The sequence below is a fragment of the Syngnathus acus genome, chromosome 9 (assembly GCF_901709675.1).
Source record: "Syngnathus acus chromosome 9, fSynAcu1.2, whole genome shotgun sequence".
NCBI classification, from domain to species: domain Eukaryota; kingdom Metazoa; phylum Chordata; class Actinopteri; order Syngnathiformes; family Syngnathidae; genus Syngnathus; species Syngnathus acus.
In genome coordinates this window covers 33,922-60,290 of record NC_051094.1, presented here as the reverse complement: position 1 = coordinate 60,290, position 26,369 = coordinate 33,922, and the positions used below count along the sequence as shown (strand labels likewise).

At 55.2% G+C, this 26,369-nt stretch overlaps 6 protein-coding genes across 12 annotated transcripts; 4 read left to right on the top strand and 2 right to left on the bottom strand.

The window, feature by feature from the left end:
* Positions 1 to 49: 49 nt before the first annotated feature.
* LOC119127690 (noelin-like) lies at positions 50 to 3,383 on the top strand. The gene is made up of 6 exons (XM_037259728.1): positions 50 to 1,091; positions 1,328 to 1,504; positions 1,588 to 1,743; positions 1,870 to 2,089; positions 2,185 to 2,291; positions 2,361 to 3,383. The coding sequence occupies exons 1-6, from the start codon at positions 1,023 to 1,025 to the stop codon at positions 3,021 to 3,023; spliced, it is 1,392 nt and encodes a 463-aa protein (XP_037115623.1). The 5' UTR covers positions 50 to 1,022; the 3' UTR covers positions 3,024 to 3,383.
* On the top strand, positions 3,240 to 8,257 carry ddx31 (DEAD (Asp-Glu-Ala-Asp) box polypeptide 31). 2 transcript variants are annotated; one of them, XM_037259726.1, is made up of 20 exons: positions 3,241 to 3,885; positions 4,635 to 4,709; positions 4,807 to 4,964; positions 5,071 to 5,146; positions 5,214 to 5,257; positions 5,339 to 5,409; positions 5,476 to 5,585; positions 5,663 to 5,704; positions 5,775 to 5,839; positions 5,930 to 6,049; positions 6,119 to 6,225; positions 6,289 to 6,512; positions 6,582 to 6,713; positions 6,781 to 6,840; positions 6,912 to 6,962; positions 7,034 to 7,173; positions 7,246 to 7,330; positions 7,415 to 7,526; positions 7,587 to 7,779; positions 7,927 to 8,257. In XM_037259726.1, the coding sequence occupies exons 1-20, from the start codon at positions 3,751 to 3,753 to the stop codon at positions 8,036 to 8,038; spliced, it is 2,112 nt and encodes a 703-aa protein (XP_037115621.1). In that variant the 5' UTR covers positions 3,241 to 3,750; the 3' UTR covers positions 8,039 to 8,257. The 2 variants fall into 2 exon arrangements, with proteins under 2 accessions (XP_037115622.1, XP_037115621.1); XM_037259727.1 differs by lacking the exon at positions 4,635 to 4,709 and having other exon boundaries at positions 3,240 to 3,885.
* A 236-nt stretch (positions 8,258 to 8,493) lies between these two features.
* cfap77 (cilia and flagella associated protein 77) lies at positions 8,494 to 10,951 on the bottom strand. 2 transcript variants are annotated; one of them, XM_037259720.1, is made up of 7 exons: positions 10,817 to 10,951; positions 9,668 to 9,741; positions 9,465 to 9,519; positions 9,133 to 9,373; positions 8,891 to 8,990; positions 8,718 to 8,822; positions 8,494 to 8,662 (listed from the first exon to the last, which is right to left on the bottom strand). In XM_037259720.1, the coding sequence occupies exons 2-7, from the start codon at positions 9,725 to 9,727 to the stop codon at positions 8,591 to 8,593; spliced, it is 633 nt and encodes a 210-aa protein (XP_037115615.1). In that variant the 5' UTR covers positions 9,728 to 9,741; positions 10,817 to 10,951; the 3' UTR covers positions 8,494 to 8,590. The 2 variants fall into 2 exon arrangements, with proteins under 2 accessions (XP_037115615.1, XP_037115614.1); XM_037259719.1 differs by lacking the exon at positions 10,817 to 10,951 and adding an exon at positions 10,276 to 10,556.
* On the top strand, positions 10,945 to 15,348 carry LOC119127685 (nucleus accumbens-associated protein 2-like). 5 transcript variants are annotated; one of them, XM_037259717.1, is made up of 9 exons: positions 11,193 to 12,101; positions 12,786 to 12,881; positions 12,969 to 13,286; positions 13,479 to 13,663; positions 13,779 to 13,993; positions 14,084 to 14,248; positions 14,378 to 14,483; positions 14,561 to 14,658; positions 14,786 to 15,348. In XM_037259717.1, the coding sequence occupies exons 2-9, from the start codon at positions 12,855 to 12,857 to the stop codon at positions 15,151 to 15,153; spliced, it is 1,482 nt and encodes a 493-aa protein (XP_037115612.1). In that variant the 5' UTR covers positions 11,193 to 12,101; positions 12,786 to 12,854; the 3' UTR covers positions 15,154 to 15,348. The 5 variants fall into 5 exon arrangements, with proteins under 5 accessions (XP_037115609.1, XP_037115612.1, XP_037115610.1 ...); XM_037259715.1 differs by having other exon boundaries at positions 12,786 to 13,075; positions 13,163 to 13,286; XM_037259714.1 differs by lacking the exon at positions 11,193 to 12,101 and adding an exon at positions 10,945 to 11,033 and having other exon boundaries at positions 12,786 to 13,286.
* An 815-nt stretch (positions 15,349 to 16,163) lies between these two features.
* On the top strand, positions 16,164 to 22,359 carry LOC119127684 (bromodomain-containing protein 3-like). Its single transcript, XM_037259712.1, is given in 12 exon segments — positions 16,164 to 16,311; positions 17,724 to 18,000; positions 18,186 to 18,297; positions 18,508 to 18,645; positions 18,739 to 18,889; positions 19,055 to 19,209; positions 19,296 to 19,685; positions 19,767 to 19,895; positions 20,113 to 20,343; positions 20,345 to 20,631; positions 20,975 to 21,285; positions 21,454 to 22,359. Coding segments are annotated over 11 exon segments (2,115 nt in total). The 5' UTR covers positions 16,164 to 16,311; positions 17,724 to 17,908; the 3' UTR covers positions 21,573 to 22,359.
* A 335-nt stretch (positions 22,360 to 22,694) lies between these two features.
* Positions 22,695 to 23,701, bottom strand: LOC119127687 (putative uncharacterized protein BRD3OS). The gene has a single exon (XM_037259721.1). It carries the CDS (start codon positions 23,164 to 23,166, stop codon positions 22,861 to 22,863), a length of 306 nt encoding a protein of 101 aa, XP_037115616.1. The 5' UTR covers positions 23,167 to 23,701; the 3' UTR covers positions 22,695 to 22,860.
* Between the last annotated feature and the right edge of the window lie 2,668 nt (positions 23,702 to 26,369).

Here is a 26,369-nt window from a genome sequence, read left to right as displayed (position 1 = left end):
CGGTAATATTTCTCAAATTTCTCCCCACATACCACTGATGGATTGTTAAATAGGTCGTCTTTAAATAATATATATAAAGCGCGCTCTGTGGGACCAGAAAAACCTCAACCAATCATTGTCGGCGTGAATGATGGCCGCATTGGTCAGTTAACTTGTCAATCAATTTGTTTTCCGTGTTTTAGTTCCTCGTTGACATCCACACGCGCTCAGGTCCCTGCGCCAAGTGCTGCGCATGCGCGTAATTTGTGGCTCAAACCCCGCGAACTTTGGACACTGGTTTAGTTGTTGCGTTCCCTGCTTGACTTCTGAGTGAAAATGGCTGATGAACGTCGTGACGATGAAGGTTCTCGTAAAAGAAAGCCTGTTTGTGACGTATTTGAGAAATATGGCGCTCGTGCACGCGAGTGCGGAGGCGTGAAGGGTGGGGAGGAGAGACCTGCGCATGCGCATTCTCCAAAAACTGACTGGCTCTGGTTTCTGAGCTGTCTGTCGGAAAGATAGTCTGCACGTATTGCCATTAAGTTCCACAATTGCTAGAGCTGACAATGCTAATGCTAAGCTCTCCATTCCAACAATCAACGCTGTGATTGGATCCGTGGTAACCAGCCAGAGGCTGCCTTTGTTTTACGGGACGTCAAGAACTCATTTCCAGCTCGTGTAGGCCCAACGCTGCGCGCGTCTACGTGTTTGTGTCTGCGCGCGCGTGCGTGGACATCCCTGCGTGTGCCTCGTCCATCTGCTTGAATGCGTGCATCTTTTTCTAAGTCGGCGGTTGCCATGGAGACAGTCTCCTCACTGCGAAGAGACATGTCACTGCTGCAGGCGACAGCGACATAGTTGTCGGTACCGAGTGCGCGCGCAGTCCTCAGCGGCCATGGACGCTGCCACACGACATGCAGTGACATCATCACTCGCACATACGCCCACGGCTTGTGCGTGCGGCGTATTGGCAGTGGGCTGGCCGCGGCAGCGGAGCTGCAAGAAGACGAAAGAAGAGAAGAAAGAAGGACAAGACGGGAGGGATGGAGTCCGAAGAGAACGCGGTCAAGTCGTTTCTGCTCATCCTTCTCCTCGCTGCCTCCTGCACGCCGGTACGCTACGTCCGTCCTTTCTCGTTTTCACATCAGATCCGCACACGTCGTTCATTCTCTCTCACACTGACGCACGTCTCAGCCTCACCCACGTTACGAAACTCAACTACGTTCGCTCGCTCGCTGTGAATTTTCGCTGTGAATTTTCACACACGCGCAGCACAAACGTGACATCTCTCGACGTCTTTATTTTGATGAGAGTGAACCTTCTTTCACCTTGACGCGCGCACACGCAGGTGGGTCCGGCGGCCCCACGGGTCCGGGACCGGGGTCAAGAGCGGGACGGCTGGCAGGTGTTCAGCTCAGCCCAGAGCTCGGGAGGCGGCTGCGTGTGCACGGTGTTGACCCCCTTCGATGATGCCGTTTGCTCCCGAGACGCTCGCAGCAAGCAAGTGCGACACCTGCTGGACAAGGTGAGAAACATACAGGCGAGCGTAGCGCCGCCCCAACCCCCCCCCCCCCCCCCTCGCTAGCTACCACGGCTTTAATTTTGCAGGTGCACAACATAAGCCGCTCCATCGAGGATTTGGAGCGGCGCAGCCGTCAGGACATGGGCGTGGTGGAGAAGATGGAGGCGGAGCTCAGAGGCTTGGAAAACAAGTTCAAAGAGGTGGAGGTGGGGCATGAGGGCAACAAGGCCAGGCACTACCAGGTAAGCGCGCATTGACTTTTGCTAGAGGATCTCGTCTCGCTCGCGTTTCTCAAAACCTGTGGAGGGAGGCTACACAAATTAGCCACCGGGAACTTGTTAGCCTTTGACGAGCGCGTTTGGCTGCAGGCCATGAAGGCCAAAATGGAGGAGCTGCGTCCGCTCATCCCGCGGCTGGAGGCGTACAAGGCCGACGCCCTCCTGGTGCGACGCTTCAAGGAGGAGGCGGCCGACGTGACGGCGGCGCTCGCCGAACTGCACGACCGCGCCTCCCCGGCGGACTCCCGAGACCTGCACGCTCGCGTGGCCGGCCTGGAGGAGCGTCTGCGCGCTTGTATGCGGCGGCTCGGTGAGCGAGCGAGCGGCCAGCCGTGCGAGCGTAGCCCACGCCTGAGTGTACGTATTTGTTCAACGCCTCTGACCGGCTTCCCGCTCGCCTCGCAGCTTGCGGGAAGCTGACGAGAATAGCCCAGCCCGTCACCGTCAAGACCTCCGGGTCCAGGTTCGGCTCCTGGATGACGGACCCCGCGGCGCCCGTCGGAGACAACAGAGTGAGTCGGCGACGTGGCCGTGGACGAGTTTGTTTTGAAATGGCAAAAATGCATTTTGTCTTGTGGCAGGTGTGGTACATGGACGGCTACCACAACAACCGCTTTGTGCGCGAGTACGCGTCGCTGCTGGCCTTCATGACCACGGACAACTTCACCTCGCACCGCCTGCCTCACCCGTGGTCCGGGACGGGCCAGGTGGTCTTGAACGGCTCGCTGTACTTCAACAAGTTCCAGAGTCACACGCTGATCAAGTTTGACCTGAAGTCGTCGCTCATCAGCCGCTCCCGCCAGCTGGACTTTGCCGGCTACGGCAACACGTACCACTACTCGTGGGGCGGCCACTCGGACATCGACCTGATGGTGGACGAGGGCGGGCTGTGGGCCGTCTACGCCACCGACCGCGACGCCGGCAACATGGCGCTGAGCCGGCTGGACCCCGACAGCCTGCGGGTGCTGCGCAGCTGGACCACCCAGCACCCCAAGCGCGGCGCCGGCGAGGCCTTCATGCTCTGCGGCACGCTCTACGTCACCGACGGCCACTCGGGCGCCACCAGGGTCTACTACGCCTTCGCCACCGACTCCTCCACCTACGAGTACGTGGACGTGCCCCTGGCCAACGTCTACGGCCACATCTCCATGCTGGACTACAACCCGCGCGACAGGGCCCTCTACGCCTGGAACAACGGCCGCCAGCTGCTCTACAACGTGACGCTCCACCACATCGTACGCTGACCCTAGCGCGCCACCGCCGAGGTGGTGGCGTCGTCGGCCCGAGCGCGTCCTGCTGCGTCACCGATGCCGCGGCCTGAGTCGACGTCACGGCCGCGCGGTGACGTTGGCCACAGATTGTTATCTTATTTTTTATTTTGCGTGTCATCTCGCTGCCATTCCGTGACATCGTCGTGACATCATCATGACATCATCGTGACGTCATTGTGACATTGTCATGACATGGTAGTGACATCACAGTAACATCATCGTGACTTTGTGACCTCTCCTTCCTTTTTGAACTGACTTGTGTTCCTTTTCACTCGATTGCTTTGATTGATTGATTGATTGATTGATTGGCAAACATTGCGTTTTGCTGCTTAAGAGCAATTTCTCTGCCGTTAGCCCGTCATCCTTTATCTCGCACTCTGCACGGGGAATGCTTTTCTTCGTTTTCTTTCTTAGCCATGTTAGCACGCCTGTTTTCTACCAACTCTGCTCAATGGAACGTGCGCGTGTGCAAACGCTCTCTTGAAGACGCATGCGCACGCCGCGCGTGACATCATATTGGCACACATTTCACGTCGGCACTGTGGACGGACTTGTTGTAACACGCAGGAACCAAAACCAATCAACAAGCAATCTACTGATTGAACAACAAACAATCTACTCGTTGGACTTTTTCTTCGAAGCGACAAGAGCAGCTGAATGAAAACGACAGGTGGCGGCAAGGCAAAGGCAAAGGCAAGCAATGCCCACTGGCAAGGCAACGAAGAAGAACACAAAGACGCCGAAGAAGAAGAGACGAAAGAGGCGCGGCCTCGCCTCTTCACGTGAGAGGAAGCCTTTCCACGCGTTCTCTCTCGCTCAGCGTGCGTGCCTAGCGGTGAGTTTTTGGTCTTTGGGCTTCGCGTCTGCGTTCATGTTTCCACTGGGTTATGTTGGCCGTCCTTTACGTGCGCCATTTTGGAGCCAAGGTGTCTGCTTGTTGGCTGCCGGCTCGCGCGTAAACGTTGCTAGCATTAGCCTGATGGTGAAACGCCGCAAAATACACGCGAGTCTAAAATGCTGGCTGAGGTCCAAGTCCGGCTTGGAAGTCACGTCGAGGCGGGCGGACTCGCTTGAGAAACGGGTCGATTGCTCCCAAGTCGAATGGGTGTCCTGAAGGTTCTTGATTATATCGCTAGAGGGCGCCCCAAGTCAGCAATCTTGCCACTAACAACTTTTATTAGTTCCTAGTAGTATCAGTATTATTAGTATAAACGTCATCAGACTTAATATCGGTAGCAGAATTGTTTGTTATGACTTTGACTGTAAACATTGTGATTGGAAAGAAAGCATTGGCGTGGCATGGTGCACATCTGTCAGCAAGGTTTCTATTTTGGCTGGATTTTCATAAAGCTGAAGAAATGACACGAGCCCGTCAGGAATAAATAATAATACCCCCCAAAAAAATCCATTCACAAGTGCATATTGCATCCATGCAACATACAGACCTCCGCTTTCAGACTACATCATGAGGTTATTCGTATGATTAGATGATTGAAATATGTAGAAATACGCCGTCTGGACCGCTTCCGTCTAAGCGTCCGGCTGCGCCTTCAATCGGGCTTGTCGTGTGGCTCATTTGCTCAGGACCGGGCGAGGATGTCGTCATCGGACGGGCAGTTGTGTATCAACATCACTTCCTGTTCACCTTCTACTTTACCGGTGAGCCTACTTTGACCTGACTCGCTCTATCAGAGCGACACGCACGACCAGGCATTGGCGAGTGAATGCGCCAACCGATTTTGTGTCTGCCCTTCAGGCGGCCAAGAGGAAGCGGCCTCCCTTCAAAGAGCGTTGTGCCAAACGGGCAAGGCCGCAAGAGGCCCCGCCTCCAGCGCAGGTCGGGCGGCGCCTCAAGGCAGACATCAAGACCTCGTCGCTGTTCAGGCACAACCCGGAGATACCGCAAGTGCGCAGGTGAGGCCTCATCTGGAAAGACTTTAGTTGGGTCCTTTTGAGGAGAACTTTTGATTTCTTTTGCCTTTTCTGCCCATGGCGTGTTGACGTTCTCCCATTTGCTAAGGGCCGACGTGTGTCCGCTTACAGAGAAGATTTTTACCTCGGAGTCCTTCTCAGACTTGGACCTTCACCCTCACCTGGTAATGCGCACGCACGCACGTGCACGCTGTCAGCTCCTTGGCCTGATGGACTCTTTTCCTGCACCAGGTGGCAACGCTGAACAAAGTCCTCAATGTCTCCACGCTAACCAGGTAAGACGCAGGCAGGCAGGCAGGTAGGCAGGTTTCCATCTCCACTCCACTCCAGCTTGACGACATCTTGTTGCGGTCCAGCGTTCAGAAGCAGAGCATCCCGGCGCTTCTGTCGGGGAGAGACGCCGTGGTGCGATCCCAGACGGGCTCAGGTCAGTGCACGCGCAGTGAGGGATTGACGGACCTGACTGACGTGTGTGTGTTGTTGCGCGTGGCAGGTAAGACGCTGTCTTTTGCCGTCCCGCTGGTGCAGAGCCTGCAGGGTCTCCCCACCAAAGTCCGGCGCAGCGACGGCCCTCTGGCCCTTGTGGTGGTGCCCACCAGGGAGGTTAGCCTTATTTGCAGGAAGCGTCCGGGTCGGCGCTGAACGCTAACCCTCATTTCCGCCGTCTTGTCGTTGTCCAGCTGGCCCAGCAGACCTTCGGCACCTTCCAGAGTCTTCTCAAGGTAACCGGCGCGCTCGCACGTATGGCGAAAGGACGGGAAGCGCTGACCCCGTTCCTCCCTCGGACGGCAGCCGTTCACCTGGATCGTTCCCGGCGTTCTGATGGGCGGCGAAAAGAGGAAGTCGGAGAAGGCCAGGTACGTACTACGTACGTACGTATGCACGCATGCACGCAAAGTGGCCCGCCCGCCCACCCCTAAGCACAGCGTTTGGCCTGGTGTCGGCAGATTGCGCAAAGGCATCAACATCCTGGTGGCCACGCCGGGACGTCTGGTGGATCACATCCAACACACCGCCAGCATCGCCTTTGGTGCCGTACGCTGGCTGGTTCTGGACGAGGCCGACCGGTACCGCACGCACACGCACGATGGCAAATGCGACAGCGCGCGGGCCCAAACCGCTGCCTTCTTTTGCAGAACGCTGGACCTGGGTTTTGAGAAGGACCTCTCAATCATCTTAAATTCTTTGAACGCCACCGGATCAGAGCGACAAAATGTTCTCTTGTCGGCAACACTCACCCAGGGTAAATGCTCACCGGGCCCAAAGCCGTTGCCCTAACCCTTGACAGTCACGTGTGGGTTGGAAGGTGTGACGCGTTTGGCAGACATTTGTCTGAAGGACCCGATCAGCGTTCAGGTGCACGAGCCCGCCTCCCCCCCAGACCGGCCTGGCCCCAGCGCCACCCCCGGCGCCGCCGAGGGCCAATGGGAAAACTTTGCGCTGCCGACGGGCCTCCGACACTTTGCGGTGGTGGTGCCCAGTAAAGTCCGACTGGTTTGCCTGGCCACCTTCCTCCTCCATGCCTGCCGGGTATGTGCGTCCTCTAAGCGTGTCTCCGTCACCTGCGCACTCACGTGTGGCTGCGTGTGTGCGTGGTAGGGCAAGAAGGCCATGGTGTTTGTGTCCAGTTGCGAGGAGGTGGACTTCCTGCACTCGCTCTTCTGCGGCGTGTTGTCAGCCAAGCTGGGGGGCCCGCTCTTCCTGCGCCTCCACGGCAGCATGTGTCAGGAGGTGAGGCCGGCTCCGGGCTCTAGGCTCCGCCTCCGGAGCGTCGGATGACCTTTGCTTTGTCCACCAGGAGCGCTCTGAGGCCTTTGGCGACTTCTTAGCTTCTGAGCACAGAGTTCTGCTGTGTACGGTCCGTTCAGACGCACTTGACGTGACGGCCAATGGGGTCATACGCTCCAAACACTTTTGTCGTGGTTTCAGGATGTCGCCGCTCGTGGGCTACACTTACCTGAGGTCACGTGGATAATACAGGTGACACACGGGGCGCACCGGTTTGACTTTTCCTCCCTTCTGACCTGCATGTTGTCATCCCCTGCTGGCAGTACACGCCTCCGTGCAGCGTGGCGGAGTACGTCCACCGTGCAGGGCGCACGGCGCGCATGGGTTTGGCGGGCAGCAGCCTCCTCTTCCTCACGCCCGGTGAGTCGGCGTTCGTGGACGAATTGGCCCGCGGCGGCATCAGGTGAGGCGCCGCCCCGGTTTGGCTCGAGGTCCGGCCGGCGTTGACCGGATGGGCGGGGCCGTCTGCTCGCAGCTTGTCGGAGATGAAGCTGCCCGACATCCTGGCCCATCTCATGAAGGACGACGCCTTCAAGGGGCGGGGCAAGTACCGCAGCCAGGTATCGCTCGCACCTTTCGTATGTAAGCTTCCGAGCCGGTCGGCGTCCGCTCGATGGCAACTCGTGCGATTTGACGTCCGGCAGACGAGTCACGGCGCTCTGGAGATGGAGACGCGCGAGCGCGCCACCGTCCTGCAGACGCACTTTGAGGACTTTGTCCACGCCGATGCCACATCGCTGCGCAACGCCAAGAAAGGTAAGAGCTCAGCCCGGCCCACCTTGCCTCGCCCCAGCTGACGCTCTGCCGTGCGGTCAGCGCTGGCCTCGTACCTGCGCTCGTACGCCACCTACCCGGCCCGTCTCAAGCACGTTTTCCACATCCGCGCCCTCCACCTGGGCCACGCCGCCAAGAGCTTTGGCCTGAGAGACGCGCCGCGAGACCTCGCCGACGGAGCCCGAGGAGGGGGTGGCCCGCGGGGAGCCCCGAGCGCCGCAAAGGCACGCCACAAGTGAGAGCACGCAAGCATATTAAAACACTTTGCGAGGTTACAGCAATTACGGAGATTGGCTATTTCCGGCAGCATATCCAATTGCGGATGGTCTGCGTGACAATCCAACCAATGCCAAATCCCTCCGTCCCTCGATCCCTCACCCAGGTTGCATCGACTGCAGCAGCAGAGCGCCAAGGCCGCCGCCGACGAGTTCTCCGCCGGTCTCCAATTCACCACCAAGAAAAAGAAGCGGGAGGAGCCACAAGAGACGGACTGACCACGCGGCACTCGCGTGAAAAATACCTTGTCCCGCCGCACACTTTGCATTTTCACATGAAACATGGCGGCTTGTCACGTCAAGCTAAAGCAGAGGTGTCAAACCGATTTTTTTGTCGCAGGCCGCACCGTCGTCGTACAGGAGGCCGTTATGACTGTCAGCTTCTTGTACTGTTCGTTCTTTAAAATAAAAGAGTGCTAATAAAAATGGTTCGCAATATCTCCATTATCTTAAAAGCGAAGACAATTTGTATTGACACATGAAGTCGATGCGCAATGTGTCTTTGCGGGCCACATAAAATTATGTGGCGGGCCATATCTGGCCCCCGGGCCTTGAGGTTGACACCACCTATGAGGGACCAAAACCATGCGTGTCCTATGAGGGACCAAAACCATGCGCGTTATTTTGAAATGTTGCGCGCATGCGCTTGACAGAAGGCAGGATGCCTTGACGGGGTAGCTTCACCTCCAACTTTTATTGATTGCCATCACGCACATGACGGCATTGTTGAGTTGGTGCTGCGGCCGCCCGCCGACCTCGCCACTCGTTGCCTTAACCGGCTGCCTTGTTGACTGTGGGCTTTGCATGGCGACGTTTGCTGAAAGTGTCCAGAGCGGGGCCCACCTGACACACAGTTGGTAAGTGCTCGCGCACACATTGGCGTGTGTGTCTGTACTACCTGTGCATAGCGTGCACACGTGTGTGTGCGCGTCTTCATGTGAGGAAGCGCAGGGTTAGTGCGTAGCAAAGAAGTGCGCGTGTGTGTAAAGGGCACACATTTCACCTGCAAACAGAAAAAGTAGGTGAGTGATTTTGCGCGCGTGCGCCGCGCTTGCGCGCACGTGCTCTGACCGCATGGCGTCGTTGGTGCTCGTTACGGCTTTTCACGTTGTCCTCCAGCCAGCGCCGACCGTACTCATGAGACAAAAGGTCGAAGAGCGGGGATCTCGGCCTGAGGAATGCCATCGTCAGTTTGTCAAAATTCCTCGGTTCGGGAACGAGCAAACGATGCAGAGCACGGCGAGCGCGTTCGGTGTCGTTCGCAGGCAATCGCTGCATAGTCCCTTCAAAACAAAACGCCGGGCACGTCGCACCTCGTCTTGACCCCAAAGGTGATGTCCGGGACTTGCGGGCGTTGCGGAGCTCGGCCTCTGTGCGCTTTGGAGGCGGCGCTGTGCTTGACCACACCCATCTGTGCTCTGTACTCCCTCAGCTGTTTGGCCGTCACGCAACCGGACTTGATGGCTTCCTGGTTGAGGGTCACAAAGTCAGGGACGGGGGGGTTACGCGGGGGCGGGACTTGCTGTCGGCACTGGACGCTCCAACGGGACAAGGCTGCACACACAACAGAACAGAGCAGAGCAGAGCACAGGTACGTGTGCCGTCGTTCTCACCTGACAGCAAAGTGGACAAGACTGTTCGTTACCTTGGGCCACGTCTGCAGGGAACCTGCTGCTGGCTCCCCCAGTCAAAGGTGGAGCCTAAAACACGGCCGTAGACAAACACTCACACATTTGGCATCCAATCAAGGAATACACAAGCATGCATGCATGCGCGCACGTTATATTGCGACGTCATCGCCGACACATAGACGTCTCGCCTTAGTTTAACCGATTAGCGTTTATTTACCCTCGGCAATGAGTCGTCCCTCATGGACTCTCGGGTCACGCCCTCCGCGGGTGACGTCATGTTAAGGCGGTATACTGTGAGAAGGAGGGGAAGAAAGGCCTCAAAATGACCAATCAAATACAAACATTTTCTTTCTTCGTTTAGGGTCTCTATGGTCCAATTAGGATCATACATTTGAAATCTGTGACGTCACAGCAAAAACTACTATTTTTTTGATGAGCTTTACTCCAAGATTAATCGAGTTACGAACGAAAACGAGCTGTCGAGGGGTGGGGGAAATGATGCAAACATGAAAAGAAGGCATCTCATTGTTTTTGGGGGGTTTGCGCACAACACTCGTGTACTGTCTGATTTCCTTCCCCCAAAGTTTTACAAAACCAACATTGGATTTGTGGATATGAAATTTGGCAAAACTTGATGAGTGAAGAAACCAAACGGCACGTTATTCCAATCAAATTAATATTAGTCAAATTCCTTGTTTGGGATGCACAAATTTAGCCAATAAAGCTGTTTCTGATTATCAAGAATGTGTCGGGAAAAATGTGTTCGTAGGCCATTGGCGGAACAATGACCATGTTTGAGGGGACATTTCTCAAAAGAAAGAATACCTCAGACGTCGTCTTGAACTTCACAAGCGAACCTGCGGCAGGCAGCCCGATCTAACCAAGAGAATTCTTGTTGCAATACTTGTGACTGACCGACCGACCATCCATATGACGACGGCAGCAACTCGCGCCTGAGTGGTGCGGTGACTCGTTGCTATGGTTACCGGACAACAAACGCCGACACGATATTAAGTTTACTTATTTATTTGTATATGCATGTAAGTCTAATGAAATAATTTGATCAGAACATATGTTCCATGTGGAGTAATGTAATGTGATCGCTCCGTCACTAAAGAAACAATGAAACAGCACCGTCGCGTGGACAGAATTGTCACATTTTTTTTCCCCCTCCGGCTGAATTCTCGCGGTATCACACCAAAAAACGAGACACTTGTACGGAAGCCGCCGATTGTCTCCGAGAGCGTATGTGGCTGCGATGAAAACAAGAATCGCTGAGGCGGAAACAGATTTGGCGACACCGGTGGACGAATGCGCAGACGGGCGGACGCCACGCCATTCATTCTGTTCTCGCAGAGTCACTCACAGTATCCTTTTGGAAGAAGAGCAGCGAGGCGCTTTTTGCGTTTTTAGCGGATGCTTCTTCGTTGCCGTGATTGGTCAAAAACAAGTTTGGTAGGCTGCACAAGTGGCCACATCAGCCAATCACCTTCGAGTACTCAATGCTCCCTCCTTTCCCGAACTGAAGGCAGTGTTGTGCTCCGCGATGCAACGAGTCCCCGTATCGATCTGGCTCTTGCCGGGTTAGTACTCTTCCGTCATGTTCTCGATGATCATGTGCGTAAAAAAGTGAACGACAAATCAGCGCGATGAACACTTTGGACAGAAGCCTTTTCTCATTTGACGTTCTTTGTGGCGTTCTTCCTCGTAATCTTGTCAACGTGCCCGGATGTTGTTTTGGTGACGTCAAGTGTTTGTTGCGGCCACCTCGCGGCGGGGAGACGAAGCGCACTGCTTTCATTTTGCTTTCGACGCTGAAAGGATGTCTGACAATAGTTGCCTTTTCAAAATCTCTTTCTAAATCTAAATGCTACAGGGTGTTCTATTTTGCTTTTTGTCATCTGAGTTTGAATGTGCCTTTTTCGGGGGGGGGGGGGGGAATTTATTGTTTGATTTTGATGTCAAAGAAAATCAACACAACAACACAAGCTTTTAGAAGCGAGAAAATGTCAAATGAAAGGGGCACAGACAGTGGAAGGAACTTGACGCCTGCTGCTATCTTTGTTGCCAAGTAATCATTTTGGCAACAGTGACACCATATGCTGAAATTTTGAAATGGTTTTATTCTTGTGATTAAAACGTGAAAGTCTGTCAGGTCAAATACATTCCAAACGAGAATATGACCCAGCAGTTTTGTCATCTTTTCTCTGACCTCATCATTTATGACAGCTCCAGTGAGTGAGTGAGTGCCCGCCCGCCCTCACTCCCTCACCTGGAGTTGTGAGCCACCCAATCCACTCGCAGCAACACATCTGTAGCGCGTGTGAGCGAGCTTGCGCAGTCGGCATGCCAAGCGCCTCTACTGCAATGCAGTGCTGTGAGTTGAGCTCAGTCATGCCACACGCGCTGGCATGTGTGTGCGTGTGTCCGTGCGCACGCGCGCCCGTGCCCCCTCCCTTGTCGTCCTCCGCAGGGCAGTTAGTTGCTTTAGCAGTTAGCTGCATTTGCGCCCTAGCTGTCCTCAGATGACTCCCCCCACCCCACCCCACCCCCTCCTCTCTGTCTGCAACCCCCCGATGCTTTCTGCGCGTGTATGTGTGTGCGTTTGTGTGTTTGCGTGCTGCCGCCGTCAGAAGAGGAGCAGAGAGGAGGTGAGCAACCAAACAAGCGCAAGACCAAAGTGAACGAAAAACTGCACTTCGTAGCGGACTTGATTGGACTCCCCCAAAATGTACGGGACTCCTACTTTTGAAATGGGTCACGGTGGCCGGGAGCACGATGACACAGATGGACTCAAAACTCTGGTAGACTCTACTGGACTGTCGCAGACTTGACAATGGGTACTATTATGACTGGCTACTATTATGAGAGGCGCTCAGCAATAAGTTGAGGTTCTGGATGCAGGCTGAGGGGGCGCTCTGAAAGCCTCGTATGCGGATGTCGGGTGTCTCGGTACTGACCGATGGTAGGCAGGTCTGCTCCGAGGGAGCCGCCGTCCTGCTTGTTTTGTCCCTCCCATTGAAATGATCAGCGAGCTCTGCAGAAGTTGGTTCACGACGCTGATCATTTCAATCAGGTGTGTGGAGGAGGGACAGTTCCAAAAGGGGCCGGACAGCGACTCGCCTGGCCCCAGCCGATATCTAATGACATGCTCGTGGTAGGCAGGACGGACTTTTTCCCAAAATATTGTGGACTCCCCCTGACACGTTGGCCTCGACCTGACCCTTCTGGTGTCTGTCAGACTGAAACGTACTCTCAAGTGGACTCTTGTGGACTCTGCTTTTCTTCAAATTCCTTCATTTCCTTGGACCCCCCTCTCCCCTCCCCTCCACCAGCACGACATGGACGCTACACCTTCCGGCAGCATCAGGAGCAACCCTCCCTAAGCCCGCCTCCATTCCATCATGGCGGAGTCCGGTCTTCAGGTTTCGGTCAGTGATTTCGGAAGCAGCGTTCTGAGCAGCCTGAACCAGCAAAGACTCCTGGGACTCCACTGTGACGTCTCCATCCTGGTCCAGGGTCAGCTCTTCAAAGCCCACCGTGCCGTCCTGGCCGCCTCCTCGCTCTACTTCCGGGACCTGTTCAGCGCCGAGTCCTCCGACCCGTCGGAGTGGTCCCGCTCGACGTACGAGCTCCCGTCCTCTGTGACGCCGTCCTGTTTCCGGCAAATCCTGACCTTCTGCTACACGGGCCGTCTCGACATGGTTTCCAGCGAGCAGCTGGTGCTCATGTACACGGCCGGGTACCTGCAGGTCCAGAACATTGTGGAGAGGAGTCGAGAGCTTATGAAGACAAAGAGCACATCGTCCTCATCGCCGGATCGCTGCGACTCGCAGGTGAGTTTCAGTCGAGCGTCCGGCGTGGCCCGGTAGACCCTCGGCCATGAGCTTATTGTCGGTCCGCTTGTTCCAAATACTATGGTCAACTCGGTCCAGCGAGACCAAAAAGCAGGAAGCACCTAGTCCAAAAGAATGGTCCACAATGGCTGCTCTTTAGTGTGATCCTTTCTTTGTGATGGTGGTTCACAGACCATCTCAGCGGATGAGCTGGGACCTTTGGACCAGTCTGTGGGCCACCTGCAGGATTCCAGTCCAGATCCGTCGCGCATGACTCCAGAGGACCTGATTGTGGCCGAGAGCCGGATCAAACAGGAGAGGCGAGAGACGCCTCCTGAGGAGCATGCAGGAACAACTCCAGAAGAACCAAATGGCAGGTCAGAAGTTCGCGCAAGACCGGTGTGGCCTGTCCGGCTTTGACCGGATCCAAAAGTTGGTAGCGCCTTAGTCCCAGCCCTGCTTTCTGACTAGTCCTCCTCCCTTTGTCCTCAGAGTGGACTTTTCGAGGAAGCTGCAGAGCACCAGAGGGGGCGCTGTTTATTACTTGGGTGCATCCAGGAGCCTGGTCCTGGGCCTGCAGTCCTACCTCCCAACTACTTCAGAAGACTCCCCCGCCCCCTCGGAAGTCTGGACGGAAGTCAAGCCGGATGACGGTTACTACGGCGATGCACACTCTGGAATCTACCGAGACGCGATGCAACACCGGGGTAAGAGCGGTCGGCCAGTCACGTGACTCGTCTGCGTGTCTTTTGATGACTCGCCTCCTGGTGTCCCGCCCGCCGCCGGTCTCTAAACAGAGATGCCGCCGCGCCTGCCGTCGGCCAGCGAGCGGCGTGCGTGTGTGTCGGTGGGAGGAGACAGCGTGGCGCTCCCCGCAAGTCTGATCAGTCAGATTGGCTATCGATGCCACCCTGCGCTCTACGCTGAGGGCGAGCCCGGACACAAGCTGGAACTGGTGGCAGGTCATGTCAAATTCAAAAGGAAAAAAAAAAATGGCGCTGTTGCCAGGGGTGGAATAGTTTAGTGGGATTGTGTGTGTGGGTGTGTGCCTGCGTGCGTGCATGCGTGTACGCTCATTTGCGCCCGCGTAGGTTCGGGCGTGTTGATGACACGGGGCCAGCTGATGAACTGTCACCTTTGTGCGGGGGTGAAACACAAAGTTCTGCTCAGGAGGCTGCTGGCGACCTTCTTTGACAGGTTAGCATAGCCTAGCTTAAATGATCTTTTCTTGCTAACACGAGCGTACTCGTGTTCCAATGTTGCGCTATCCGTAGAAACACCCTAGCCAACAGCTGCGGGACGGGGATCCGCTCCTCCACCAACGACCCGAGCCGAAAGCCGCTGGACAACCGGGTGTTAAACACCGTCAAACGTAAGGCGCGTCCCACGCTCGCTCTGGCTGTGTTCCCAATCATCCATTTTGACGAAATGAGTGATTCCCAACACAGCCCATGCCCGATGATAATCGTGCCGTGACTAACGATGCCGGTCCTGCTCAGTGTACTGTCAGAACTTTGCTCCGAGCTTCAAGGAGAGCGAGATGAACGTGATCGCGGCCGACATGTGCACCAACGCTCGCAGGGTTCGCAAGAGATGGCTCCCAAAGATACGGTCCCTGCTGCCCTGCGGTGGCGGGAAGGCGGTCCGCAGGGGAGCCACGGGACCGGGAGGCGGCGGCGAGAGCTCGGAAGCGCGCCGGCTCGGCGTCACCCCCTACCCGTGTCCGGAGATGGCCGGGGAAGTCACGCCACATCGGGATCGGCACCGCCGCCTTCTCCTCTGCGTGGGCTCCTCCTCCTCCTCCTCTTCCTCGCCACACCCCCCGGATGCTGACGGCAAGGAGGCGGAGGCTCCAGACAGTCAATAAGCATTGGGCTGCGTCTGTCCAACTTCCCGTCTGTCCCCTAACTTATCGCCCGTCATTCTACCTCACGGCCCGTCTACCCTATGGCACTTCTTGTCCTTTTGCTCAGCCGCTCTGCTGCATGTTAACCAGCTTCTTGGCCGCCAGCAACGCGGGACTGATCATGCTGATGACAGTAAAGCTTCTCTGGAAATCACATACATGCTCTTTGACCTTTTACTTGTAGCCAAATTCCATTCTCCTTTCATTTTGAATCAATCCATTGATCGCCCCTCACAACTGAACATAGCTTATGATTAATATTTACAGCGTTACTGCATTTGCTTGAGAAGCCCCCCCCCCCCACACACACAGAACCGTCATTTAAACGGAAACATCGTTAAGTGATAATAATCGGCGTCTTATACTGTACTATAACATCTGATGGTGGCAGGTGCTGAAATGTGTTTCTTGAGCTTTTGGCAAGCCTTATTTCTTAACATCGCAAAAGATAGATGATAGAATTTTAACAAATACACAACAAAAAGAACAATCAGGCAAGGCGAAGATGAACAAATACGGAGGCAAGCAAAATAATGGAGGAAATAGTCAAAACAAAGATGGCAAAAGGTCTTGCCGCAACATAGTGGGGACACGATAGCTGAGGCGGTTGAACGTTGACATCGGTGTCAAACACAGCAGTTAACGTCACAGCGGAACGCAATGTACACAGGGAAATGAAGTTCGTCACTTGAGCGCCAAACTGAATATTTGGCCAATCACAGCAGCGTGCTGTTCCCTTCGACCAATCGCAGCACTCCGCCAATTTTGCCCTGGTCGTCCAATCACAAATGCAAAGATCGTGCAACGCGCTCGGCCCAATTATTTCAATTTATTAGAGTTTTTGTATTTCTGTATGTACAACACATTCATTACAACTTCATTTGCCATTTTGTTTTACACGACTTGTCGAAAAGGGAAGCGGGTTGAAGCAATGGCAACGCCTCGACTACGCGGCCAGCCAATCGGGGCACAACAACAGCGATGACGCGCCTAGTCACTACGGCTGCGCGTAGGGGAGACAGCTGATAACTCATCTATTATGCTACTCGGCTAAATCCAAATCATCCCGGAACGTGAGCCGAGGCCGCCGTTGGACTCGCCGGAGGACCGAAGCCCAAAGTAAAGACGTGCGCGCGCGCTGTGGCATTGGTCTCGGGGCCGGCTCGGGCTTGGCCCGGCCGCAAAGTGACGCCGCTCGTCGGGAGCAATCCCGGCCGCTCGGCGCCTTCAGACAAAGCTCAGCTAACATGCTAACGTGCTAATTAACCCTGCCAGCGCGAGCCAGCGGGCGAGCGAGCGTCGATGTTGCTTCAACTTTGACGAGCAACTCGATCGGCGTGCCCCCTTCCGTCCACGGACGGGCGTACGCCCGCGCGCGCGCTTCTTCCTTGTGGTGGCGACGTGCTGAACGTTGTGTAGCTAGCTCGCGTAGTCGCTCTTGTGCGTCGGCTTGCCCGCCATCTTTTTCCAGCTAGCGAGCGAGCATCGCGAGCGTCGCGCTGGGCCGTGAGAAAATGGCCAAGCCCGCGAGCGCCTTTCATCGCGGGGCTACGTTTGTGCCCACGTCGGCGGACAAAAACGGGCTGCGTGTGTGCCAAAAAGCGGCTGGCGGGCTCATCGCGGGGATTCGCCCAGGAGCCGCCGCTGTCGGCCGTTAGCTTGTGCGCTAGCCGCCGCTGCAAGCATCTGCAAGCCGCCAAGCCAGGCGAGTTCACGTTTGCTTTGGCTTTATCCGATGCAGTCGGTGGAGCTTGCAAACGGATGCTTAGCTCCCTTCGAAGGCAACGTTTCTTCTTAAGTCATCTTTACCAATTTTGTCAAAAAACAAAAACAAAAAAATCTACAGCAGTTAACGTGAGGCTCAGGCGAAAATCCGAGTTGCGAGCAAAATGCAAGCTTGAAATGCCACACGTTGGTTTTGCTACCTCACCTGGGGAAACAAGTTAAGTTCATCAGCAGCCTTTCGCTGAGCTCATTTTCACGTTGTGACGTCATGAGCTACACGTTTTGACACGCAAAACGGGAGACATTTGACCATTTACATTTGACTTGCCGTTTTTTTGTGTCAAGAAGAATGGCCTTTCTGGGGGAATATTTGAGTGTGATATTGCATCCAGAAATGTTGCCGCCTTCAATTTTCAAACGGGCAGTCGAACTTTCTTCTTTGTCAACAGAATTCCCCAACTTTCTTGCTCCGTTCGTGTCGCGAGCCCTTCGGCGATTGGCTGACAAGTTTCATTTGAAAATATGCACACGAAGCGTCCAAAATGAGAGTGACGCTTCAAGTCCTGACACTTGAATTGTGCAAACTGAAGGTTGCTGTCAGTGGTATATATATTTTTTTGTTCTGGTGGATTGACCAGGCCTTTGAAGTGCTCTTTCTGTGTTTTTGAGAGTTCCGCAATTGCTCTTTCTGTGTTTTTGAGAGTTCCGCATGATGACGGCCGCTTGTGTCGTTGCTCGCCGTTCCCCCCCCCCTCATCTTCTTCACCCTGTCGGCTTGCTGACAACTAACGCTGTGCCTTTGTCAGGTCGTACGATGGGAGTTTGTCTCCTGGAGGGAAAGGTCCAGCTGAAGGCGCAACGCGATTGAGCCAAAGGCACCTGCTCGCCCGCTGTCCCGTCCACCCCTTCGGGACCACCTTCTGCCGTTTCCCCACCCCTCCTGCGGTCAGACGCTGCATCCCCACGCCGCGCCAGCGCGCCGCCGTCCACCATGTCGGACGCCCCCGAGGCCGCCCCTGCGAGCCCCCCGGCCCTCAGCAACCCGCCGCCACCGGAGGTCACCAACCCCACCAAGCCCGGCAGGTGAGGCTCTGCCACAGCTTCATTAATGGCTAGCCAACAGGGAGCTGCGGTAGCTCAGTGTCCTCTTTCTGTGGCAACAACTGGCCAGTCGCCAGCAACGTGGCGGCTGCGCCATGGCGACCGACCCATCCAAAGCGTTACTCGTGTGTGTGCGTGTGCGCGTGCGTGTGTGTGCGCTCGCGCAGGAAGACAAACCAGCTGCAGTACATGCAGAACGTGGTGGTGAAGACGCTGTGGAAGCATCAGTTTGCGTGGCCTTTCTACCAGCCCGTGGACGCCATCAAGCTGTGCCTGGCGGTGAGCAGCCGGCGCCCACCCTGCTGGTACCAGGCTGTGGGGAGGGGAGTGGCTGAGCCTGTCCCTGTGTGTGTGTGTGTGTCTGTGTGTCTGTGTGTCTGTGTGTCTGTGTGTCTGTGTGTCTGTGTGTCTGTGTGTCTGTGTGTGTCTGTGTGTGTGTGTGTCTGTGTGTGTGTGTGTCTGTGTGTGTGTCTGTGTGTGTGTGTGTAGGACTACCACAAGGTGATCAAGAACCCGATGGACATGGGCACCATCAAGAAGCGTCTGGAGAACAACTACTACTGGAGCGCCAGTGAGGCCATGCAGGACTTCAACACCATGTTCACCAACTGCTACATCTACAACAAAGTACGCCCCCGGGCCGGCCCGGCTTTGCAAATTCTTTCCGTACTTGTACTTGAGTTGCCGGCTTTGTGTGTGTGTGCGTGTGCGCGCGCGCAGCCAACAGACGACATCGTGCTAATGGCGCAGGCGCTGGAGAAGATATTTCTGCAGAAGGTGGCTCAGATGCCTCAGGAGGAAGTGGCGCTGCTGCCGCCCGCCCCCAAAGGCAAGAACAAGAGCAAGCAGGTTCCTGGTGCCGCCGCCCTAGGTAGGTACGCACGCACGCACGTACGCACCCCAAAACAAACAAATGAATGGACAGACGGATGGAAAGCATTTTCCCAAAAATTGGAACCAGCTAGATCGCAAAGGACCGTTGTTAGCCCGGCGCCAGACGGCCGCTCGCTCACGGTCCACCTCCTTTGCGTGTCAGTGAGTCAGCAGGCGGAGTCGTCGGCGTCGCCGCCGTCCTCCTACCCCTCGCCCTCCCAGACGGCCGTCATTTCCGCCACGCCCACAAACGTCCAGCCGCCGCCGCCCGTGCCGCCGCCCGCCGCCATGATGCCGTCCGCTCAGCCCGTTGTCAAGGTTAGCGCCGGGCTGGGGCCTCAACATTTCCTCGGTGGCTTTTGCTAGACGTCACCCACCGTGCGTGGTGCGCGCTGTGCCGACAGAAGAAGGGCGTGAAGAGGAAAGCGGACACCACCACGCCCACCACGTCAGCCATCTCAGCCAGCCGCGCCGACTCGCCCACCGCGCAGGACGCCAAACCCGCCAAGCTGGTCTCGGCCCGCCGGGAGGCTGCCGCCCGCCCCGCCAAAGCGCGCCGGGAGGCGGGCGAGGAGCCGGAGACGGGCGACGCGGGCGGGGCGCCCGCCGGTGGCCGCAAGGGAGGCAAGCCTGGAGAGCAGATGAAACACTGCGACGCCATCTTGAAGGAGATGCTGTCCAAAAAGCATGCCGCCTACGCCTGGCCCTTCTACAAGCCCGTCGACGCCGAGGCCCTGGAGCTGCACGACTACCACGACATCATCAAGCACCCCATGGACCTCAGCACCGTCAGGGTAAGCGTTGGGCCAGGCCGCCGGGCCATCGGGCCGGGCGGGGGGACCGGCCTGTAACCCGCCTGCGCTTTTTTTTTGCAGAAAAAGATGGACAAAGGCGAGTACGGCGACCCTCAGAGCTTCGCCACCGACGTCAGGTTAATGTTCTCCAACTGCTACAAGTACAACCCCCCCGACCACGAAGTGGTGGCCATGGCGCGCAAGCTGCAGGTACCATCGCCCGCCCGCCTGCCCGCGTTGCGACACATTAGGAGGCCAAGCGTGCTTGCTCCACCTCACCTTTGACTTTTCCCCAGTCAGCAATCAGAGCAAGCGTTAGGAATGAGCTCTTTTGAGCAAAGTTTGTTCCAGATGGCAAAGTATTAAAGTAAAGGCGGGAGAGCGACCAAGGCTCGTAGGCTGACGGCCGCCGTCCGTCTTCCGGCAGGACGTGTTCGAGATGCGCTTCGCCAAGATCCCGGACGAAGGCGTGGAGGCGTCGGCGCCGTCCACGACGCCATTGGTTAGTAAAAGCACGGCCTCGTCCGACAGCAGCAACAACTCCTCCTCAGACGAGTCGTCCGACTCGGAGGAGGAGCGCGCCACGCGCTTGGCTGAGCTACAGGAGCAGGTTGGTGCTGCCGGCCAATCCCAGGTCCAGAACATTCTACTCGTCTCCTCCTCCGGCTAGCGCTAACGGGTTTAACCGGACGCTAACGAGCTTTTCCCTCCAGCTGAAGGCTGTGCACGAGCAGCTGGCCGTCCTGTCGCAGGCGCCCGTCAGCAAGCCCAAGAAGAAGAAGGAGAAGAAGGACAAGGACAAGAAGAAAGACAAGGCTGACAAAAGCGCCGCCAAGGCCAAGCCTGACGACGACAAGAAGCCCAAGGCCCAAGCTCAGCAGCCCAACAAGGCCAATCAGAAGAAGGCGCCAGCGCGTAAAGCCAACAGCACCGTCACTGCCGCCAGGTAAGCTCCCTTCCTTCCTTCCTTCCTTCCTTCCTTCCTTCCTTCCTTCCTTCCTTCCTTCCTTCCTTCTTTCCTTCTTTCTTTCTTTCTTTCTTTCTTTCTTTCTTTCTTTCTTTCTTTCTTTCTTTCTTTCTTTCTTTCTTTCTTTCTTTCTTTCTTTCTTTCTTCCTTCCTTCCTTCACTCCTTCCTACCTTTCATCTGCAACAGCTTGTCCCACAGAATTTCAGCTTCTCAACAGTAAAACTTGTCCGATTGGGCCGGGTTGAGGTTCTTGCTGAGCGAGCGGCGGCCTCTCGGGGGCCCAAACGTTGCGAAACTGTCGTGTGCCGCTCCGTCTCCCAGACAAGCCAAGAAGGGCGCCAAGGCGGCCGGGGGTGGCTCGGCCAACGGCGACGACGGCGGCGGCGCCGAGGAGTCGTCTTCTCTGCCCATGTCGTATGACGAGAAACGCCAGCTGAGTCTGGACATCAACCGGCTGCCCGGAGAGAAGCTGGGCCGCGTGGTGCACATCATCCAATCCAGGGAACCTTCCCTGAGGGACTCCAACCCCGACGAGATCGAGATCGACTTTGAGACCCTCAAGCCGTCCACGCTCCGAGAACTGGAGCGCTACGTCAAGTCTTGCCTGCAGAAGAAGCAGAGGAAGCTCTTGCGTGAGTCACACACACACACACACACACACACACAGAGCAGAAGAACTTCAAGGAAGGACGAACGTAGCCGTAGCCGCGCGTGTCAATTCTGCACGCTGACTCGGCGTCGAGTCTCCAAACGTCTGCACCGAGGAGGCGCTCATCGTTTGTTGTTTGTTTTCTTTCCAGAGAAGCAAGCTGGAGGCGGAGCATCGGGGGGCGGGGCCAGTCGTTTGAGTGGCAGCTCATCTTCCTCGTCTGATGACAGCTCCTCGACGGGAACGTCCTCTTCGTCAGACACAGACTGAACTCTCCGGACTTGTTCCCCCCCCCCCACACACACACACACACACGCACACACACACACACACACACACAAATATATAAATATAGACACTCAAGTACACACACAGATGTATGTACATAAGCTGAGCTGTTTTTTAGCATCTATCTAGTCTTTGTTTTTGAATTTTGTTCTTTGTGGAGGAAAAGAAAGCCGACACGTTTGCCGTCAGAAGAATGGCCTGGGGGGCGGGGGGCACGCCACGTTGGGGGAGGCATGGCAGCGAGTTTCCGTGACAGACACTTTTGAGTGAATGAAAAGCCTTTGTGACGTCGCCACCTGCCCCTGCCCCCCCCCCCCCCCCCCCCCCACTAACACTACCGCCAAACATCGCTGCGAGGGGGGAACAAGTTTTTAATCTTTCAAATTTTACGTTCTTAATCATCATCAATGTCCTCATCCCATCGGTCAGGTCACGCCAGCCGGCCACGTGCGACGGGCGGGTGGGCAGGGGCGGGTTTGTTTTTAGTTGCTCTAGTTAATTTTGTATTTTACTAAGAAAAAGGAAAAGAGTGATTTGATGTGTTTGCATGCACTCCGTCGGGCCGTACGTCAGCACTGTATAGTAGCTTCCTGTATAGTCACTTCTCGTCAAGTAGCTTCCCGTGTAGTCGCCGTGCTACATGCGTGTGCTACGCGCCAACACGCGAGAAGCTAGAAGAAAAAGAAAAAAAAATCATTTGGTGTAATTACTGATATGGGATCCTTATTTTCTGACTTCCTTTCTTTTCATAAATAAACACGTAACGTGAGCTTGGCCTGGCTGACTCTGCCGTGAGCGCAAGCACACTAACATGGGCAAACGGCGGGAATAGCTCGGCTTTGTGGGATACTTTTCCAGGGCACCTCATTGGTTCTGATATTGAGTAGGATGGGGCGTGTAAGCGATTTGAAATGTTCATGATGGTTGGACAGCGTCCAACGTGCTGCTGTTTGTTGACGTGCGTTCTTTTTTCTCCCAAGGAAGCGGCCCAAACAGATCCAAACTCCACACACACACACACACCAAAAAAACACCATTTCATTCAAAGTATTGAATAAAACAGAGCAAACCGATGAGTCACAAAACCTTACGGGTAGAACCATAGATGTTGGGCAACATAATTTATTTACTTTACGTAACGGCTATAGTATAATTATACTGCTTGCGTCGAAGCTACATTGTGATGAGGGGCTATGAGCTGGAATCTCAACTTTGTATCCAACACCCCCTGGTCTGGTGAAAGTGGCTCCTTGCGAGTCTGTCCGTCGCGCTACATGAGCGTGCAAACCCTGGAGCGTCCTTGCTGCTCGTCCAGGCGGCTCTTGTCGGGGACCACCACGGCGCTGTTCCCGTAGCTGCTGTACCAGCCCGACTGGCTACGACTGAGGTAAGAGGACGGAGGCGGGGGGGCCGCCGCCGCCACCTGCTGCTGCCTCCACACCAGCAATGACGTGTCCAGGTAGCGCAGGCGAGCGAACGACTCTGACAGGGCTTTAGAGGCCAAGGGCGCGCGGCCGCCAGGGGGCGCGGTGGCGGCGGGAGCGTCTCCGAGCGCGGGTCCACCTGAGGACGCCATGCGGACGCCTTGGCCTGGAGGAGGAGAACAAGGAGCAGCAGCTTCCCCGGTGTTCAGCTTCGGCTCAACTCCACGTGATGCTTGCGCGGGTGGGCGGCGCCTCCGCAGCGTCCGTTACCATGGCGACGCAACTGACGGCGCTCCACTTGACTACCTTTGAGCGTTCCGGAGAGTCCGGCCAGTGGCTGGCGGCCACAGTCCAATACGCGCCTCAGCTCGCCGCCCAGCTAACGGCTGATGCTAACCATCGCAGAAACCGAAATTTTCAAGCACACGCTCGTTAGCTGCGTTAGCGAGCCATTGTGTGGTGCTTTTCAAGCCCAGGTAATGTGCTTGATTCAAATGCAACAAATGTTATTTGTGTCACGCTTGAGCGGCGCCTCTTTGTTAGGCGTGAGTCGGCGAGAGCGCCTCAGTTTTGTGGTCCGGGTAGGAACAGACGACACGAGCCTGCATCAAGTGTTCCTCTACCGAACGGCGCGCACTGCGCTGCGCTACACACTTGTTTTTTTTCCTACTGATTTAATTCCTCGTCGTTAATTCGAGGTATTGTTTGTTTAAATAAATTCATCCGAACCGCTTTTCCTCACCAGCGGGGTACACCCTGAATCGCAGATTGCAATGTGCAGATTGACGAGATATGCCGAAAATCGACGTTAAAGAAGTGGCCGTAGCGATTTCCGTCTCAAAACATCGCTCCGTCCATTCCTACTTGAAACTTTGGCGCTATTTCTCATTTGCACCGTTACACCAAGTTCACACTTCCTAATGGGGCTGGAGGCCAGCTCTTTCGCCCGCCATTTATTTGGCTCGCTCGCCCTCCGGAAAAAACAAACGCGTACGCGGAGTCGCTGACGTCACATCTTTCAACCGCGCTAAACGGATTATCAATCGACACAAACCGCCCCTCTCGTTCGGAATAAAAACTTGATCGGGATGGGCTTGACCGAGGATTCTAAATAATTTGACACGCAGGTGTGATGTCATCAGATTGACTTTTGTGTGTGTGCGCGCGCGTGTGTGTAAGTGTGTGTGTATGAAGCGTTTTTATTCCGATCGGTGTGTCCATGTTATAAGTGTAGCCAATGATGAAGCTCAAGGTGGTGATCATGATGATGAGGAAGGTGATGACAAAGATACTGATGATGTTGATGAAGACAATTTGAACGATAACAAAGATGACGACAGCGAATGCGAAGACGATGAGAAGGATGGCGATGAGTTCACTCCTCTCATTTCTGGTACACTTTCGGAACCCTCCCCCTTGCGCACTCCACACGCACACGCGTGCACGGGACAGAGCGCATTTGTGAGCGCGTGCAGCCAGCCGCCAGCCGAGATTCGCAAGCAGCGCCTCTGCCATGCATTGGACGTGCTCGCTAATGATGTCAGACGCGGTCCACGCCCACCGTCTAGCGGATTAGCGCTCCCTCATGTCAAATCGAGTGACACGTCAAAGTGGCCTCCCGAGCGAGCGGTCTCTTGTTACCACGGTAACCGCAGTCGGCATCGCCGTGGTAACGCGCGCATTCTTTCGCACATTTATGACTTGCTGAGCAGTAAGGCCGTATGTGCAGAGTGACATGATTGCCCCTCGCATGTGTACGGGACGTACGTGCTCTTAAATACGTGGCCGTGGTGGTGAAGATGCGAACACTTTGAATCCAAAAGGAGCGCACGGGGTACGCATATGAACGTGTGTATAGGCATGCAGCAATTAGGTGACGTCTGCATGCTGCCTTAATTTGACCATCGCCTAATTTGCCTCGTCGCACGTGTGTTCGAAATGACATTTCGGTTTTGTTTTCTTTCCTCCACCCTATCCCCCGTTTTTCTTGGAAAGCACTACCAAAATAAGTAAGGATATCTGGCCAATATCTGATACGTATGGAAAACTGGGCCCCCTATTAAAAGCTTTGCTTGGGGTGACCTTTCACGCATCCGACTGTGTAATACTGTTTGTTGTATCATGTATGTCAGTGGTTCCCAAAGTGGGCGGTACCGCCCCCCTGGGGGCGGTGGAAAGATCTGGGGGGGCGGTGAGGAAGAAAGGGGCGGTAGGGGGGCGGTAGGGGGGCGGCAGTCGATTTGTACACAACACGCCGCTCTGGCCCAGTCAGATCCGACAGCATAGACTACAAAAGCAAAAGCTCAGGTTTGTAATTTCAAGCTTGTAATGTTCAGAATTTTATCTTATAATAAAAACCGCATTCTGGCGGTCAACATCATCTTGAGTTCAAGTCAACATGAAATTGGGGACTCGCCAGAACGCGCCGTGTTGTGTTGTGTTGAGCTGGTTAGGGCAGTGGTCCCCAACCACTGGGCCGCGGACCGGTACCGGTCCCTGGGTCACTTGGTACCGGGCCGCCAAGCCGCACAGAATTTTTTTTTTATCGACGATCAATTAATTCAGGTCAAGACACTCGTCCCGGTCACGTGACCTGTTTCCCCAGTCGAGCCCGCAAAGCTAATATGTGGCGACAGGCTAACTAACCAGGCAGTGAAGCATTCAAAACTGCTTCAACACATGGAGACCAAGCATCCTGCAATAAAAAACAAACCTTAAATCACTTCGGGTGTCATTGTCTCCGATTACGTCTAGATGGGACCGGCTCGTTTCTGAGAAACAAACTCAGTGCTCCCACTAATTCAACGTAATGGTAATGATATTATAAATGTATTATTTATTTATTTATATAAATGTATTATTTATTTATATAAATGCCGGTCCTTGGGGGGGGGGGGGGGGCGCTAGGAATTCACTGGGGAGCCAAAGGGGGCGCCAGCCTGCAAAAGTTTGGGAACCACTGATGTATGTCTTGGATATTGCGCGAATAAACTAAAACTTAACTTGAAGAAAAAAAAAAGAGATAAACTTTCAAGTGTATGGGGTGTTGTGTGTAAGATTATGAGGTTCGATTTATTTTATTTTGGGACGAGGCCGCAACAACAGAATATGTCAACAGTGACAGAGAGCTACAAATGGCTTCCTTGCCCACCTGGGCGGATTCTCCTTCTGAGCTGTTGCCGTTAGTGTTTTTCATACCTTCAATGGTGTGGATTCATTCAGTTGCTCTGAGCAATCCGCTGCGTCCCACTTTGCATGCCCGCCCTCGAGCTCGCTACAACGATAACAGAGATTTGCGCGCGACTTGCGCTGCGCTGCGTGCGTGCGTGCGTGCGTCCACCCGATTAAACCCCAG

Excerpts from the sequence above, each read along its gene's own strand:
- cfap77 (XM_037259720.1), bottom strand. The coding sequence starts at position 9,727 with ATGACGTCACCCGCGGAGGGCGTGACCCGAGAGTCCATGAGGGACGAC. Across the intron at positions 9,374-9,464 it reads CCCTGCAGACGTGGCCCAAG|CCTTGTCCCGTTGGAGCGTC; the intron begins GTAACGAACAGT and ends TTGTGTGTGCAG. Across the intron at positions 8,663-8,717 it reads CGTGTGCACGCTATGCACAG|GTGGGCCCCGCTCTGGACAC; the intron begins GTAGTACAGACA and ends ACTGTGTGTCAG.
- LOC119127685 (XM_037259714.1), top strand. The coding sequence starts at position 12,855 with ATGGCGGAGTCCGGTCTTCAGGTTTCGGTCAGTGATTTCGGAAGCAGC. Across the intron at positions 14,484-14,560 it reads CTGGCGACCTTCTTTGACAG|AAACACCCTAGCCAACAGCT; the intron begins GTTAGCATAGCC and ends CGCTATCCGTAG. Across the intron at positions 14,659-14,785 it reads GGTGTTAAACACCGTCAAAC|TGTACTGTCAGAACTTTGCT; the intron begins GTAAGGCGCGTC and ends GGTCCTGCTCAG.
- LOC119127690 (XM_037259728.1), top strand. The coding sequence starts at position 1,023 with ATGGAGTCCGAAGAGAACGCGGTCAAGTCGTTTCTGCTCATCCTTCTC. Across the intron at positions 1,505-1,587 it reads TGCGACACCTGCTGGACAAG|GTGCACAACATAAGCCGCTC; the intron begins GTGAGAAACATA and ends TTAATTTTGCAG. Across the intron at positions 1,744-1,869 it reads ACAAGGCCAGGCACTACCAG|GCCATGAAGGCCAAAATGGA; the intron begins GTAAGCGCGCAT and ends GTTTGGCTGCAG.
- LOC119127687 (XM_037259721.1), bottom strand. The coding sequence starts at position 23,166 with ATGGCGTCCTCAGGTGGACCCGCGCTCGGAGACGCTCCCGCCGCCACC.
- ddx31 (XM_037259726.1), top strand. The coding sequence starts at position 3,751 with ATGCCCACTGGCAAGGCAACGAAGAAGAACACAAAGACGCCGAAGAAG. Across the intron at positions 5,410-5,475 it reads GCGATCCCAGACGGGCTCAG|GTAAGACGCTGTCTTTTGCC; the intron begins GTCAGTGCACGC and ends TGCGCGTGGCAG. Across the intron at positions 7,174-7,245 it reads TTGGCCCGCGGCGGCATCAG|CTTGTCGGAGATGAAGCTGC; the intron begins GTGAGGCGCCGC and ends GTCTGCTCGCAG.